General features: G+C 43.3%; 1 protein-coding gene across 2 annotated transcripts; it reads right to left on the reverse strand.

Annotated features, from left to right (window-relative positions):
- Positions 1–891: 891 nt before the first annotated feature.
- On the reverse strand, positions 892–9,502 carry GPRC5D (G protein-coupled receptor class C group 5 member D). Of its 2 annotated transcripts, XM_028119822.2 has the most exons (4): positions 9,362–9,502; positions 7,700–8,637; positions 2,259–2,326; positions 892–1,122 (listed from the first exon to the last, which is right to left on the reverse strand). In XM_028119822.2, exons 2-4 carry the CDS (start codon positions 8,592–8,594, stop codon positions 1,051–1,053), a joined length of 1,035 nt encoding a protein of 344 aa, XP_027975623.2. In that variant the 5' UTR covers positions 8,595–8,637; positions 9,362–9,502; the 3' UTR covers positions 892–1,050. The 2 variants fall into 2 exon arrangements, with proteins under 2 accessions (XP_027975623.2, XP_027975624.2); XM_028119823.2 differs by lacking the exon at positions 2,259–2,326 and having other exon boundaries at positions 1,035–1,122.
- Between the last annotated feature and the right edge of the window lie 4,421 nt (positions 9,503–13,923).

Here is a 13,923-nt window from a genome sequence, read left to right on the forward strand (position 1 = left end):
GAATTAGACCCTAAGAACCCTTCTGGTGGCACACCTCTAACTCTGGTCCTGTTATACCTGTTATGTACAACACATGGGTAGTGAGAACAGATGGATCCATTGGGAAGGATGTGAGGCTGCAGGAGGAATGAAAGCAGAGTAATTAGTGCAGAGGCATCGGTTCATTGGAAACATCAAGACAGACAGACTCTGCTTTTTATATGCACCGTCTAAAATCGTTTATGAGCATCAACTAGGGTGGCTCTTCTTTTGCTGTTATTGGTTCAACAAAGTAGGTCACTGACCTCAGCCACATTTGCTGGCATGGGGTGCTGAAACCACGGGAGAAAGCCTACCAGCTTGCAAGCCATGAAATATCTGTGTTATTTAAAATGCCCAATCAAGGGGAGCCTGGGTGGCTCAGTCAGTTAAGTGGGTGCTTTTGGCTCAGGTCATGATCCCAGAGTCCTGGGATGGAGCCCCATGTCGGGGTCCCTGATCAGTGGGGACTCTGCTTCTCCCTCTGCCTCCCCCTTCTCCTGCTTGTGCTCTCTCTCTGTCAAATAAATAAACAAAATCTTAAAAAAATAAATAAAATGCCCAATCATGGAGATCTGAAGATCTTGCTACAACTTCTAGCACAAATTCTGGGTCAATCATATTTAGGGGCCCTTTATAAAAAATGACTACAGAAGTAATCCAGGAGTAAGTTGCTACTAACCTCTATATTTTGTCACAGTAACATGACCCTAATTTTTTCAGACCAAAGTCTTTCAGCCCCATTAGTAAGAGGTGCCAATGTGTTCTCTCATTGCTAAGGAAGGGAGTCTTTCAATTGCACGAAAGAAGAAAGAGACACATAGTCAAGGTAGGGTGGCCAGCAAGATTGTAATTATGCTTGAGAGGGTAGTCTTCTGATGAAGGGTCCAGATGGATGGAAAGGGCTAGGAAGCAGGGAAGAAAGGATGAGCCGGTACTTTGTTGGCAGCATGACTCTGGGCTCCCCCGCGACCCATTATTGCTACATTAGGATGGTCTTCTGGGTTTCCACTATGCATGTTTCTTGTGGACTTAGATTTCTGCATCTTGCTGGGGGCTTGGTTTAGCCGGTGGGATGAAACACTCTTGTGTGGGATCAACAGTCTGGAAAAGAAGAAAGGCCATTGCCAATTTTCTGAGCCAACGCAAGGGATGATACTCTCCAGAGCTATGTTTGAAATATCATTTCAGCATCACTTAATCCTTTGTTAATAAAAGAAAAAAAATATGGAGGCTACCCACATCAAAACTTTTTTGTTTTTCACCATCTTCCCTCTTAACGAGTAGCAAGGATCTTTCTGCAAGATTCTTGAATAGCTGATCACTGGAAATTGAAGTAATCCAAGAAATTCTTGGAGAGGATGATAAAGATTTTCTCATCCTGTTAATGCCCTCCAGAGGGTTAACTACAGCAAATGATCTATCTCTGTCCTGGTCTGTGAGCCATCCTTCCAGGAATAGGCCAAGTCTCAGATAACAGACCAGAGGGATTAGCTAGTTAGAATTGCTTTGTACGGTTCACTGACCAACCAGTCTGAGCATGACTTCCACCCTCAGATTTTAGTTATGGGAACCAGAATATAAGAATTGTGTCCCAGTGTGATATTTTCGGCTGTCTGCATCTGTATGCCCTCAAGCCATCAGACGCAAATGCGTCACCTCCAATTCTGCTCAGTTGTGCTCCTTCTGCTTTTGCCTGAAAGGATTAAAATCGGTTACACCCATCTGGTGGTGAGGGGGACAGAGCTAGCCCAGTTCGCAGGGGCAGCTTGGGCTGCAGGAGCTAGACTGTGACTCAGAGAGGCAGCCAGCGGGGCTCAGGGGATTCATTTAAACAACTGATAGATACTAAAAACAGATCTGACCTCATACATATTTACAATTCCCTGTTGTCCCCAAGGCAAAAAGCAGTGAGCCTGTTCCTCTTCACATTCACACCAACCTTTCGAGCTGCCTTTTCTTTCCAGCGACATTCACCTGTAGCAGAGTACCTTGCTGATGGCGTGGCTGTGGGATTAGGAGGGGCTTGGGCAAAGGCAAAGGCAGGTCTTGCCTTTATTGTCCTGCCCCGGGACAGATTATATCTGGACGGCTCAAGCTCCACGTGTTTGTGGGGATGAGCCTGCCCTACCTCTCCTCTCTCAGGTCAGTACAGACATTGGAAATGAAGCCTGACAGCTCTCCTAAGGAAGGAGTACTCGCTCTGTCCCTCCTTGGTGATCATAGATGAGCACATTTACCTGCAGCTGAATGGGGGTACCATATGAAGTTAATGCTACATCCTCCTCAGCTCCATCACTGTCTCGGGCTGAAAGCCAAAGATGGGAAGGGCTGGGTTAGTGTCAGAGATTCACCTGGAAACAGCACACGAGGACTATGAGAAGACCCGAGGGCTTGCAAAGAGGCTCTTGACCCTTTAAAGAGGAATTCTCAGTTGAGGCTGTTTTGTTTTTTTTTTAATCTATGATTTTAAAAAAGTGTTTTTAAAGCTTATGAGGAAGGTTGGCTATGGGTAACGTCTGTGTTTTCAGGAGAGGCACATCTGTGGTTAGTGATTGAAGAGGCTGAACATTGGTCATCACCTTCTAGAGAAAGAGTGCTGCTTGCAGTGGGTCAAGGTCTTTGCCCCCTTAGTATTACCTGTGCGACCTTGCGTACCTCACTGTCTTCCACAGGAAAATAAAAGGCCTTACCTAGATCACCTCTAAAGTCCCTTCAAGCTTGATACTCTGCAAGCTTTGGTTCAGCCTATAAAAACCAGACATAATAAAAAAGATCCCTAGAGTGCTCGCTTCGGCAGCACATATACTAAAAAAGATCCCTAGAGACCATTTTCTCCTGTCATAGAATAATCACATGCACGGTTATTTGTTTAATGTCAGGCTCCTTGACAAGACTGCAGGCTCTATGAAGACAGGAGCCAAGTCGGCTCTAAGGCCAGGCCCTCGCTCCATACATATTCGTTGTTTGATGGTCACAGATGTGGCTGCGCCCCGAGTGTTCACGCTTAGCGGCTCTCTCACTTGCTAGCCGTGTGACCTAGGGCCCCGTTCCTTAACCTTTGGTTGCCTTTGTTTCCTGATGGGAATAAAAGAGGGATAATGACGATCATAATAGTAAATCTTTTCATAGTCTTGTCTTGAAGATTAAGTCAATCAATACATATACGGCCCTTCGAATAGGGCATGATGTACAGAAAACACCACAATGTTATACTTTGCATATTAACATCCACGGGTGCCGGTGGTGTGGTCATAACTGATGCTTTGACATCATCCTCCTACTGGTATTTTTTAGAGGATTGGATCCTGTGAAATATGAAATGCCCTTCCTTCTTTCATGGCAGAATGAACTGAATTCTTGGCTTAACTTTGTTCCTTGAGGCATAATGAGACTCCTTCATGCTCAGCTCCTTGGTGACCAACATTCACCCAACATTCTCATCAGACCAGATCATAAATTAGAGAAGCCTCCTTCTCCAGAATTCTCCAGCACTAGTTGTTGCTCATGGATTTACCAAAAGGCTGTTTCTATTAATCCTGCAACCACCTCATGGTATGAAATCCAAGTTGAGTAAGGAAGACCTTCCATTTATACAGGGAGGAGGTGGGGACATTATAACCATCATTTAAAGACAAGGAGCCTGAGCTCCTAGAGGTTAAGGAGCTTGGTTTGGCCTCAAAGTTGGCAGGAGGTAGATCTGAGCCTCAAAGCCTGGGCACCCAGATTCTGTATTCTTTCTGCTGCCCCACGCTGCCCAATTACCTCACGCTCCCTGCATCTTTAGGAATGTTGAATGTTTGCCTTATCTGTCCTCAGACCAAACAAGTCCTGCACAGACTCACTGTCTTCTTCCCTACTTTATGCCACTTCTCTCTGTAACCTGTAGCTCCTGAGGGTGATAAAACAGCAGTTTTTTTGATTTGTTCCTGCAAAAGAACAAACAAAAATTACACTGCTTGGGACCATTGAAATTGGGTTTCTTCTAGGAAGGGGGGGTGCCTTGAAGAAAAACAAAATACTGAGAATTGTCAAAAAAGGCTGTCCAGCAAAAGCTAGTATTTGCGGGGCACCTGGGTGGCTCAGTCAGTTGAGAGTCTGCCTACAGCTCAGGTCATGATCCCAGGGTCCTGGCAAGTCCCTTGTTGGACTCCCTGCTCAGCGGGGAGTTTCTTCTCCCTCTGCCCCTCCCCCTGTTCATGCTCTCTCTCTCTTTCAAATAAATAAATTAAAAAAATTCCTTTACATATATATGTGTGTATATATATATATATGTCTATATATATATATTTGCTATAATGAAAATAACTGATGGACCTAAGTTTGCAAGAACATTCTCTTGGTTCACATCATTTTATAGTTACTGACCCCCATTTACACTGCATAGACTTGTTATTTTTGTCTTAATACCCTCAAAAAGAATCATACTAGGTTTGTCTGTATACCTTCAAACAATGGACAGAAAAAAATGCCCATAGCAACATGATAGTTTAAAATATACATGGGTCTTGCTTTTAGCAAACTTGACATAACAACATCCTAAGTACACTAAAGCAGATAAAGTAAGCGATAATCTGAACAGGAGCTTTCCCTCCGTAAAAAAAGAGAACTGTGGCTGATATTCCATATTTAAGATCTCCACAAATTATATTGCATTTAAAATTCTCAGTTAAAAAGACAACTGATTTTTTAAAAAGTGCAATCAATCATAGACCTGTACCTCTGAAACAAATAATACATTATATGTTAAAAAAAAAAAAAAGATAGTAGGAAGGGAAATGAAGGGGGGGAAATCGGAGGGGGGAGACAAACCATGAGAGACGATGGACTCTGAGAAACAAAACTGAGGGTTCTCGAGGGGAGGGGAGTGGGAGGATGGGTTAGCCTGGTGATGGGTATTAAAGAGGGCTCGTACTGAATGGAAAAAAAATAAAAAAGTGCAATCAATATACAGCTTTCTAGGAATGCATTTATAATAGAGGGCAAAGAATATTTATGCCCATTTGTTTGGGGTCCTGTAGTAACATGCCTGAATGCATTTTCATTCTCCACCCGGATGTTTTTAGATTTTGGAATTAAGTCCATAAGCCACTTCAGGGAGATGAAGCCTAATCTTCTTTTGAAAGACTCACAGGGAAATGGAGTCCTTAATCCCCTTTGCAGATCTATTTCACTGTTTACCAACTCTTATTTTCACTTTTAATCTAATCCTTCATGCTTTGGTTTGAGTTATTTCTACATGTTGTCTTTAGTTGGAAACAGAAGGCAACAGGACAACAGCTTCTTTGAGAGAGGTCTTCATACTTGAAATTCCCTGCTAAACTCCACTTGTCTTACTCTTTCAGATGAATAATTCTGGTCCCACAACCCAGTGGTAAATCAAATAATTATGTGACCGGAGTCACAGCTACAAGCAGTATTCATCAGAAGAGTCACATGACAAATGCATGCCTCATGGACTCGAACAAAATGTCATGTTTGGTACAGAATTTAGAGAGAGAACTTGAATAGTCTATGATGAAGGCACATTACAAACGACCACCTGTTTCATTGTCTTAACCTTTCCACATTGGTCGGATGTTATAACTCTTTAGTTAGCTTTGTAGTTCTCCCTTAGCCTCCCCAAGTTCCCCACACTTCTCACTGGCAGATCCCAGAACTGGAATGGGTATTCTCCTTGGAGACTGACCAATGCCGATACAATGGCCTGATTGTTCTTGCTGACCACATGTGTGTTGATACGGTACTGTGACTGTTTTTTGAGCCGATGAAAACAAAGACAGTGGTAAGCTGCTTTCCTCTTGCCAGCTTGTGACCTACAGGACACACTTAGGTTTTTATAGGTTCCTGTTATCACACTCTACTTGTCTGGCTCTTATCTGTCTTGTGTTGTATGTTTTTCCGAGCTTGGCGTAATCCTGTATTTTGTACTGAGTGTTAATCATTCTTCTAATTTTGGATATTTGCATTTTCCCCAGGTAACTTAAATTCTGATTCTGTTATCCAAGTTTAAGTTTCTGGTTATCCTGCCCAATTTGGAGAGCAATCTGCATGTTCTTTACTCATTATTGATTTTTTTTTTTTTAGTAAAACATCTAACTACATTGACAATGACTGTCACTGGCAGGCCATTTCCTGCTCAGAAATGGGTTTTCTAACCATGCATGAGCAACAAGGATAGCACCAGGAAACGTGCTTTTGCACGCCCTTGCTCTGCCACCAAGACATTCCTGAGCACACTTGAAACACTTGTGTTCGGGGATATGGAATATTGATTGTTACAAATCCCAGTATGTTTGGGGTATTATAAAACTCTGAGAATTCCTCTCTCTCTTTCTGACTTTTCTTTCCTGGAAACATATGACAACAATAAAACAGACACAAGAAGTTTTATCCTGTCTGTTGATGAGAACTTTGAGAAGTAGTTTCCGGGATCGACTCTGCAATTCTACCACAAACCTTAGTGATCTGATGTAAAAGCATCAACAAGCAAAGAAAGACTGTTATAGGAAGGATGTAGAGCATCAATTTCCGACTCTCTGTCAACTGCACTGTAAAGAATTAATGGATGCATCTATCTGAACAGCTTTTAATTTGAATGTGTAATTAGCCATAGACTACAGCTCAAAAACGTGTATGCACTTAAAGGGAAGGCTTCTATTAAATTTTTTGAGCCTGGTGAACATTATGTGTGCTATACAATATATAAAATAACATAATTTTTGCACATTAGAAATAAATTGTGAGGAATCAGATGCCTATTAAGACATAAAAATTGATGTAAAACTATGATATTGGGTTATGAATAATAGGCCAGATGTTTCAGAAAGGAATGAATGTGTTTTGACATATTTCTAGATAACCAGAATTAGCCACTATTTCCCCCAGGTTGTTAGGGCCCAAGCATTTTTGTTGTCATGGTTAATATATTTTATTCATTAGCAAAGTATAGTCAGGTGGCTTGGTCTTACAGAACGATAAAAACCTGACCAGAAATTTTTATGAAAATGTCACATGAGCAAGTTGCTTTATTTCTATTAATGATGACACATCTGAGCCTTTATTAGAATTCTGATTCAATGGCTCTTCCTGTCACTTTTTGTAAACCTTGAAGGCTTTCAAGCAGTGAATGGTTTGAAAAGTAGAAATCCAGAAGTTATTGGGCTTTGTGATGTTAATGAGGTGATGAGTCCTATGAATCAGTTTACTATGATGTTTGGGCAATTTAACTTCAAGACGTAAATTAAAAAAAAAAAAAAGTCAATCACTGTTGCCGGGATTGACTTGTGCCCTCGATAGCCAAAACATCTGGACTTAGCATCATATGTCATGCAATTGCATGGTCCAAGCCTAATTTGGGGCTGGTTAACTCACTTTATAGGGGGTGCCTTTCTTTACCCAGCGTGAGCACTCAGAGCCACACCCTCTTTATTTAGGGCTTTTGATTCATTTCTGTCTTGGCCTCTTCCCCACAAATCTCTGTATTTGGAAGCACCGATTTCTCATAAAAGTTTAACATTGATTCTGGGCGTCTTTATCTCCACGCCGGAGCTCTTAAGTCACCCACCTAAATTGTGACCCTTCCCTTATTGCTCCCTCTTGTTTCATCCTGTTTCTTGATTTCTCTCTTGTTTCTCCCACAGGAGAGCCTCCCTGCTCCCCGAGTTCCCTGGGAAAGTACCTCGTGAGAGTTCCTGGTTCTCCACTTTGAAGCTGCACTGATAGGCTGGGGCTGGGCAGGTGTTGCCTGGTAAAGGGCAGTTCTGCTTGCTCGATCTGTAGAGAATGCAGAGCTCGGGTATGATGTACAGCAGCAGGAAAACCCATGCATTGGTGACCAGGGCAATACAGATGACGGGGTCATCCCACTGGGGCTGCCGCTGGAGCTGTGGGTTGCCTCTCAGGAGCATGGAGATCCACACTACCCAGATAATGATGGAGATGAGCACGGTGACGAAGATGAGCCTTCCATGTTGCTTCCAGTTCTCACATGGGCCACAGAAAGTGGCTTTGGAGACAAAGAATGTGAGGGCCATCAGAAAGAGGACATAGACCAGGAGTACAACGAAGTCCACGTTGAGCTGGCAGGGTGTCATATGCATAAACATCATACCCCTGGTCATCATGAGAGTCACGTACTCAATGGCAATGATTACCTGCAACAAGCTGACACCAATAGCGATGCACAGAATTGTTGTCCAACAGAAGGAGACTCTACCCCGGACAAGCTTCACCAGGTTGGAGGCATGAGCCAAGAGGCATGAAAAACAGAGAGCAAAGAGAACCCCAAAGAGAAAGTAGCGTACGGGGGCAGTTTGCTGATTGAACTGAGCAATGAAGGCAAATGAGAGGCTAAAGAGTCCCAGCACACCCAGGAGGAAGAGGAACTGAGTGGGGAGGGTATTCCACAGGCTGCAGTCTTGAACCCTTCGCATGAGGAAGAGAAATGCCAAGAGTAGTATAATTGTAACTACTATGCCGATTATTGCCAGGGACTCGAGAACAATGCCCCATGCTCCCTCGTTGTCACAGACGAAATAATAGTCCTCAGTGGACTTGACACAGTCCTCATACATGGTGACTTGTGGGTGGACCTCACAAGAATGGACTTCTGTTTCCCTGCAAAAGAAAGATGAGACAAACTTCTGACTACATCCTTACACAGGAATGCCTGTTGGCTAGTCCTGTGGGGGCACCATAATGTCTCTCATTCCCAAATATGAAAGAGCCCCAAGCTATCAAACCCTTAAAACTCTTCTAGCTCTGTCTTGCCAGGAAAAGCAGAATACTCTTCACCTGAAGATTCCAGATACATCATCCATTTTCATGTCACAGTCTATATCAAGGCTTTTTGAAACCCAAGGCAGAATCTTTTTCATAAAATGGGGTGTGTGACAACGTTTGCCTGGTCGACGAGATTCCGGTTATATCAGACTCCAGAACAAAGGTTGTCAACATTAATGGATCGTTGGATCATTCAAGACACTGCCGCACTGCCTGAAGGAGACAGGCAGATCACTTTTCCTTGTAGTTCTAATGGCTGTTCCTTCTTTTAATCTAAGTCAATCCAACACAACATGTTATTGCTAAATATCTACTCTTTGTTCATCAAAGAATTATACAAAATTATTCCTGCCTTCAGATAACTTTTTCAACAGTTGAGCACCAAAATCTATGTCTTCCCTGAGGTTGCCTAGGGAAAAAATCCCACCTATTTGTGAGGAAAAAAAGTACCTTGCAACTGAATACTCCTAGCTCGATTCCTCTTCAGTTATTCCCAAGCCAGGTGGCTGGAGCTGTCCGGGTTTATAGCTACGGGCATGGCCCCTTCTTTCCGACTTACCTTCTCTGTGTCCACGCTGAAAGTTGAGGCTCTGCTGGCTGCGAGGTTGTAACTGCCAATGAGTAAGAAGGCGACAATCTCAGCTTCTTTAATCTCTCCCCAAATGGGCGGAAGGAGTGGAGGCCCTCACTCAGGTTCCTGCAAGGCCTATAAAAAGAACCGGAAGGTCAGAAAGACACACCTATTCCAGTTTCCCAGCAACTTTTCTACAGAGGTTTCTTTGGTGAGAACAATTATTTTCTATTCCATTGCTGACCAGAGTCGCCTTGGCCTTAGGGGGTGCTGAAGGTGACTTTAGGGAAGACTGCTTCCTCTCCATAGACTCCACTGTGTTTAGGAAGCTTCAAGAGGCCCTCAGTTCGCCTTACATGGGGACACTTCATTCTTCTTCTGACCTACTCCCTAAAGATCCCTCTCTGGAGTCTTCCCTACAGCTCGATTTTTGATTGTGAGAGCCAAAAAAGCATCCGTTCAACAAAGGACTAAGAGTTTTACTGGGCCATAAAGAAGGGTCATGTGCATTAGAAGGGCCAGTAGTTGGCAAAATTGTGAGTTAGGGGAAATTTGTCTTCTCTTCTACTCCCTTTCCCTCTCCATTGGAAGTCTTTTCTCAGGCTTTGGCTGTCCATCAGGTGTGGGCTCCTACCTGGACCAGCTCTTCCTGGTGATGCTGAAGGCTTTGGTGTAATTTCCTTTTATCCTTCCTCTCCTCATTCTGGTCAGAATGCACTTGTTCTAGGTTTCATTCCATTGGGGCATCCCTCCCAGGGCCCAAGATGGAACTCACAGTTGAATTTACCAGCTGATATTGGTATAGCAAATTCTGTTTCTCCTGCTACAGCGTATGATAGAGCCCATAGTTGTGTTCAGTCTATACTGCCTGCACCCCCACCCCCCCACCCCAATTTACTCCTTGGTTTTTCCTGGATATTTGCATTTTGACAGAAGACTTCCAGATACCCCAAACCAGTACCTGTTAGTCTGGTTTCAAGTCACCCTGTGATCTGGCCTTATCTTTCTCATCCACCATATTTCCTTCAGGTCTCCTGGCTCTATGGTTTATCCAGGTTGGTTTTCCTACTGCATCATAAAGAAACTAAGTTGCCATCTGCTTACCTTCTCTTAGACGTTGTCCATGGCCTGAATTGCCTTTTGCTTTATTCTCACTGATCCCGTTTCCTAACCAAATACTTCCCTTACCTCCAAGATTTAGCTCTTATCTCCTCTGTGAGCTCTCCTGCCTCCCCTGATCTCTGCAGCCCTCACCGATTACCTCCTACAACCACCTCCACTGCATGTTGGGTCTGTGCTGTTCACAATTATGGAAATCATATTTTCTGCCCATTTTATTTGCATCAATTCATTTTTAATAAATTAATAAATGAATTAAAATAGTAATAAGTAGTAAATTTACTAATTTATTTTATTTGTATTAGCCTCATCCTCTTGATTCGATTTATAGCTGCTTGCGGGGGGAGGGTCAGGTTCCACATTTTATGCCCTCATAGCACCTGGTCCCCAGGGGAGCACCTCCTGGGTGATGGGTGGACTGTTCAGTTGAAGGAGGGAGTCTAATGACCGAATTCCAGGCCTTGCAAAGGTATGTTTTAGCAGTGTGGTTTTTCAACAGACGCTTTTTAATGGAAACCACCTGCAAATAAGTCAGGACCTTAACAAACCCCAGACAAATTCATTCTGAAGTGGTGTTCTATCTTTAGAGAGTCCTCCACTTTAAAGAGCCATTTTTTTTTCCCCTTTGAGAGAAGAATATTTTAGGGAGGAGAGTCCTCTCCTTTACTTGCTTTAGGCATAATTGTGGTTTGTCAGAAGCTGTAAAAGCTAATCTAAGGTTTACATCAAGGGTAAAGAGATTTTCCAAATAGATGATGAAATGTGACATCCATGAGAATTCACTCAGAGCCTAGTGAGTGGTTAAACTGCTGTCTGTAGAACAGCAGAGGATTTTCCATTTAATTCTTCCAAGAGAACCGTTCTGGTGATCCCTTCCCCTCCTCCGTCCTTCCAGCTAGTTACTCATGGCCACTCCTCACTGTGGTGATGTTCCATTTCTGGCATGCTTGTCTTCTAAGGAGATTCTTCCGGACCTCCTGATGGCTTGAGGCAGGTGCATTAATGGGTTAATGACCACAAAGCCCTTTGAGCACCTTAGATAAAAGAGCTCCTCTCAGGTACTAATTACTGCTCTTCTAAAACCTGGGGTCATGGAATTAACCCATCTGCTGCTAGGCCTTAAATAAACGAGGGTTCCCTTTGCCTACACACATCCACATTACTCACGTCTCTTTTCTTTCGGCTTTTATGCAGCAACAACATCACACCAAGCAGCTCAGATATGGCTTTGATGAATCAAAGTATATTGATTACAACAAGTCCAATAAAGATGAAGACAAAACAGTCAAGAGGTCAAAAGCCTTTTGCCAAACACCCATTTGTGTTGTCTCCTTCCTGAAACAGAGCTGGAAGGTCACCTAGTCTAACCCTTCCACTGGTAATTAATAATAAGGAAGCCAAAATTATGACACGAGGAATTTCATAATACGGAGGCAGAGGCCCAGAGAGAGGAAGGGAGGTACCTAAGGTAGGGAATGTGAGAGGGGCCAGCCAGGGTTGTCTGACTAGCTCTGCCATTCTTGCTGCCATCCCAGGCTGCCTTCCAGACCCTTCCCATCTCAGGAAGATGAGCCTTGAAAAAGACAAGCACTTAGACATGACATGTGGGTCAGGACCAGAAAGAAGGAAAAAGCATAGACTATGAGAGAGCATCAGATATTCTGCATCCTGTGAGAAACCCTGTCGCTATAATGACTGGCTGCGTGAAGACTGGCTGTGTGATAGGAGCGGTTGCTGGCCGGGAATGGGTTATTTGCTGATTTTGCTCACTAACAACTCCAGGGCTGGCTTCATGGTGTGCAACCAGTAGGGTTGTTCAGGGACTCCCACTTAGAAGGATCCCATGTTGGGAATTTAAGGCTCTGTGGTCACTATCTTGAAATTCCTAGTTTTGTCTTTGTAAATTTGTGTTTTGAACATGAAGTCAGATAGGACAATGGAGCATGCACTGGGGGCTCAGAGCCGGGGCTCGGCTATGTTACTGCCTCCCACTCCCTCCCTGCTTCCCTGAGACAGTTTCTCTGTCACCCACTCCCTACCACCCCTTTGTGCCCTGGGTCACTTGGCTTCCCCATTTCTGCCCCTGTCCCATGACGGTTGTCACACTCCACCTGTGGTCACCTGTCCCACATGGGTTGAGGTGGTGGGTTGAGGTGTCTGGGCTCTTGGAAAGGGGGAATTGACTTACCCATGTTGAGGCAGGGTGCCACATTTTCATTTTGCCCTGGGCCCTGCAAATTATGTAGCTGGCTTTGGGGATCTCATTAAACTTTCTGATATAAGATGGTTAATACGATCAACATTATATCGGGATGTTAACAGTGTACAGTTTAATTGTATATTAATAGAAAGCACAGTTAGTTGTGAAGAACTGCAATGTTTTACCTGGATCAGCAAATTGTCAAGACTCAACTGAGTATCATTTATGAATGTGCAGGGTAGTTTTTGGAAAGGTAAAGATCTGACATTTTTTTCCAGTTTGTAACTATTATAACATTTTAATTGAACTGGTATACATTGTTCTCATATTGGGTTGTTTTATCATCACTAGAAGAAAGCAGACAATGTGAGAAATATAGAGGTATGTCAAGTTTAACAGCTGGATCGGAAGTGTAAACACAACAATATTGAGAACAATGCTGACTAATAACTTTGATTTTATTTCAACTGCATTATAAAAAGGACAATGTAGATGCAGGACCTTAAATATGAAGATGATTTAAATGGGATAATTAAATATGCAAAGCTTGGGGCACCTGGGTGGCTCAGTCATTAAGCATCTGCCTTCGGCTCAGGTCATGATCCCAGGGTCCTGGGATCGAGCCCCACATTGGGCTCCCAGCTCTGCGGAAAGCCTGCTTCTCCCTCTCTCACTCCCCCTGCTTGTGTTCCCTCTCTCACTGTGTCTCTCTGTCAAATAAATAAATAAAATCTTTTTTTTTTAAAGATTTTATTTATTTATTTGAGAGAGAGAGAATGAGAGATAGAGAGCACGAGAGGGAAGAGGGTCAGAGGGAGAAGCAGACTCCCTGCTGAGCAGGGAGCCCGACGCGGGACTCGATCCCGGGACTCCAGGATCATGACCTGAGCCGAAGGCAGGTGCTTAACCAACTGAGCCACCCAGGCGCCCCAATAAATAAATAAAATCTTAAAAATAAAAAAAAGAATAATACGTACGTTGAGCAATAGTTTCTAGGTTGTCAACTACTAGTAATGAAAGAGCCTTGTAGTCAGCTATTTAGCAATATATTAGGTGGCAAAAAAGAAAATTGGTCCACATAGCCACTAAAAGTTATTCTTCCAGGATGTATGGAAATATGATTTTGAAAACAAAATGATAAATTAGCCGACCAGTTAAAAATTATACCCCTTAGTACAACAGTCTCCTGACTTACTGTGGTTTAACTTCCAATTTTTTGACTATGATGATA

This window comes from Eumetopias jubatus, unplaced genomic scaffold, assembly GCF_037043125.1.
Source record: "Eumetopias jubatus isolate StellerSeaLion01/CBP00866 unplaced genomic scaffold, mEumJub1_p1.0 scaffold_8, whole genome shotgun sequence".
Taxonomy (NCBI): Eukaryota; Metazoa; Chordata; class Mammalia; order Carnivora; family Otariidae; genus Eumetopias; species Eumetopias jubatus.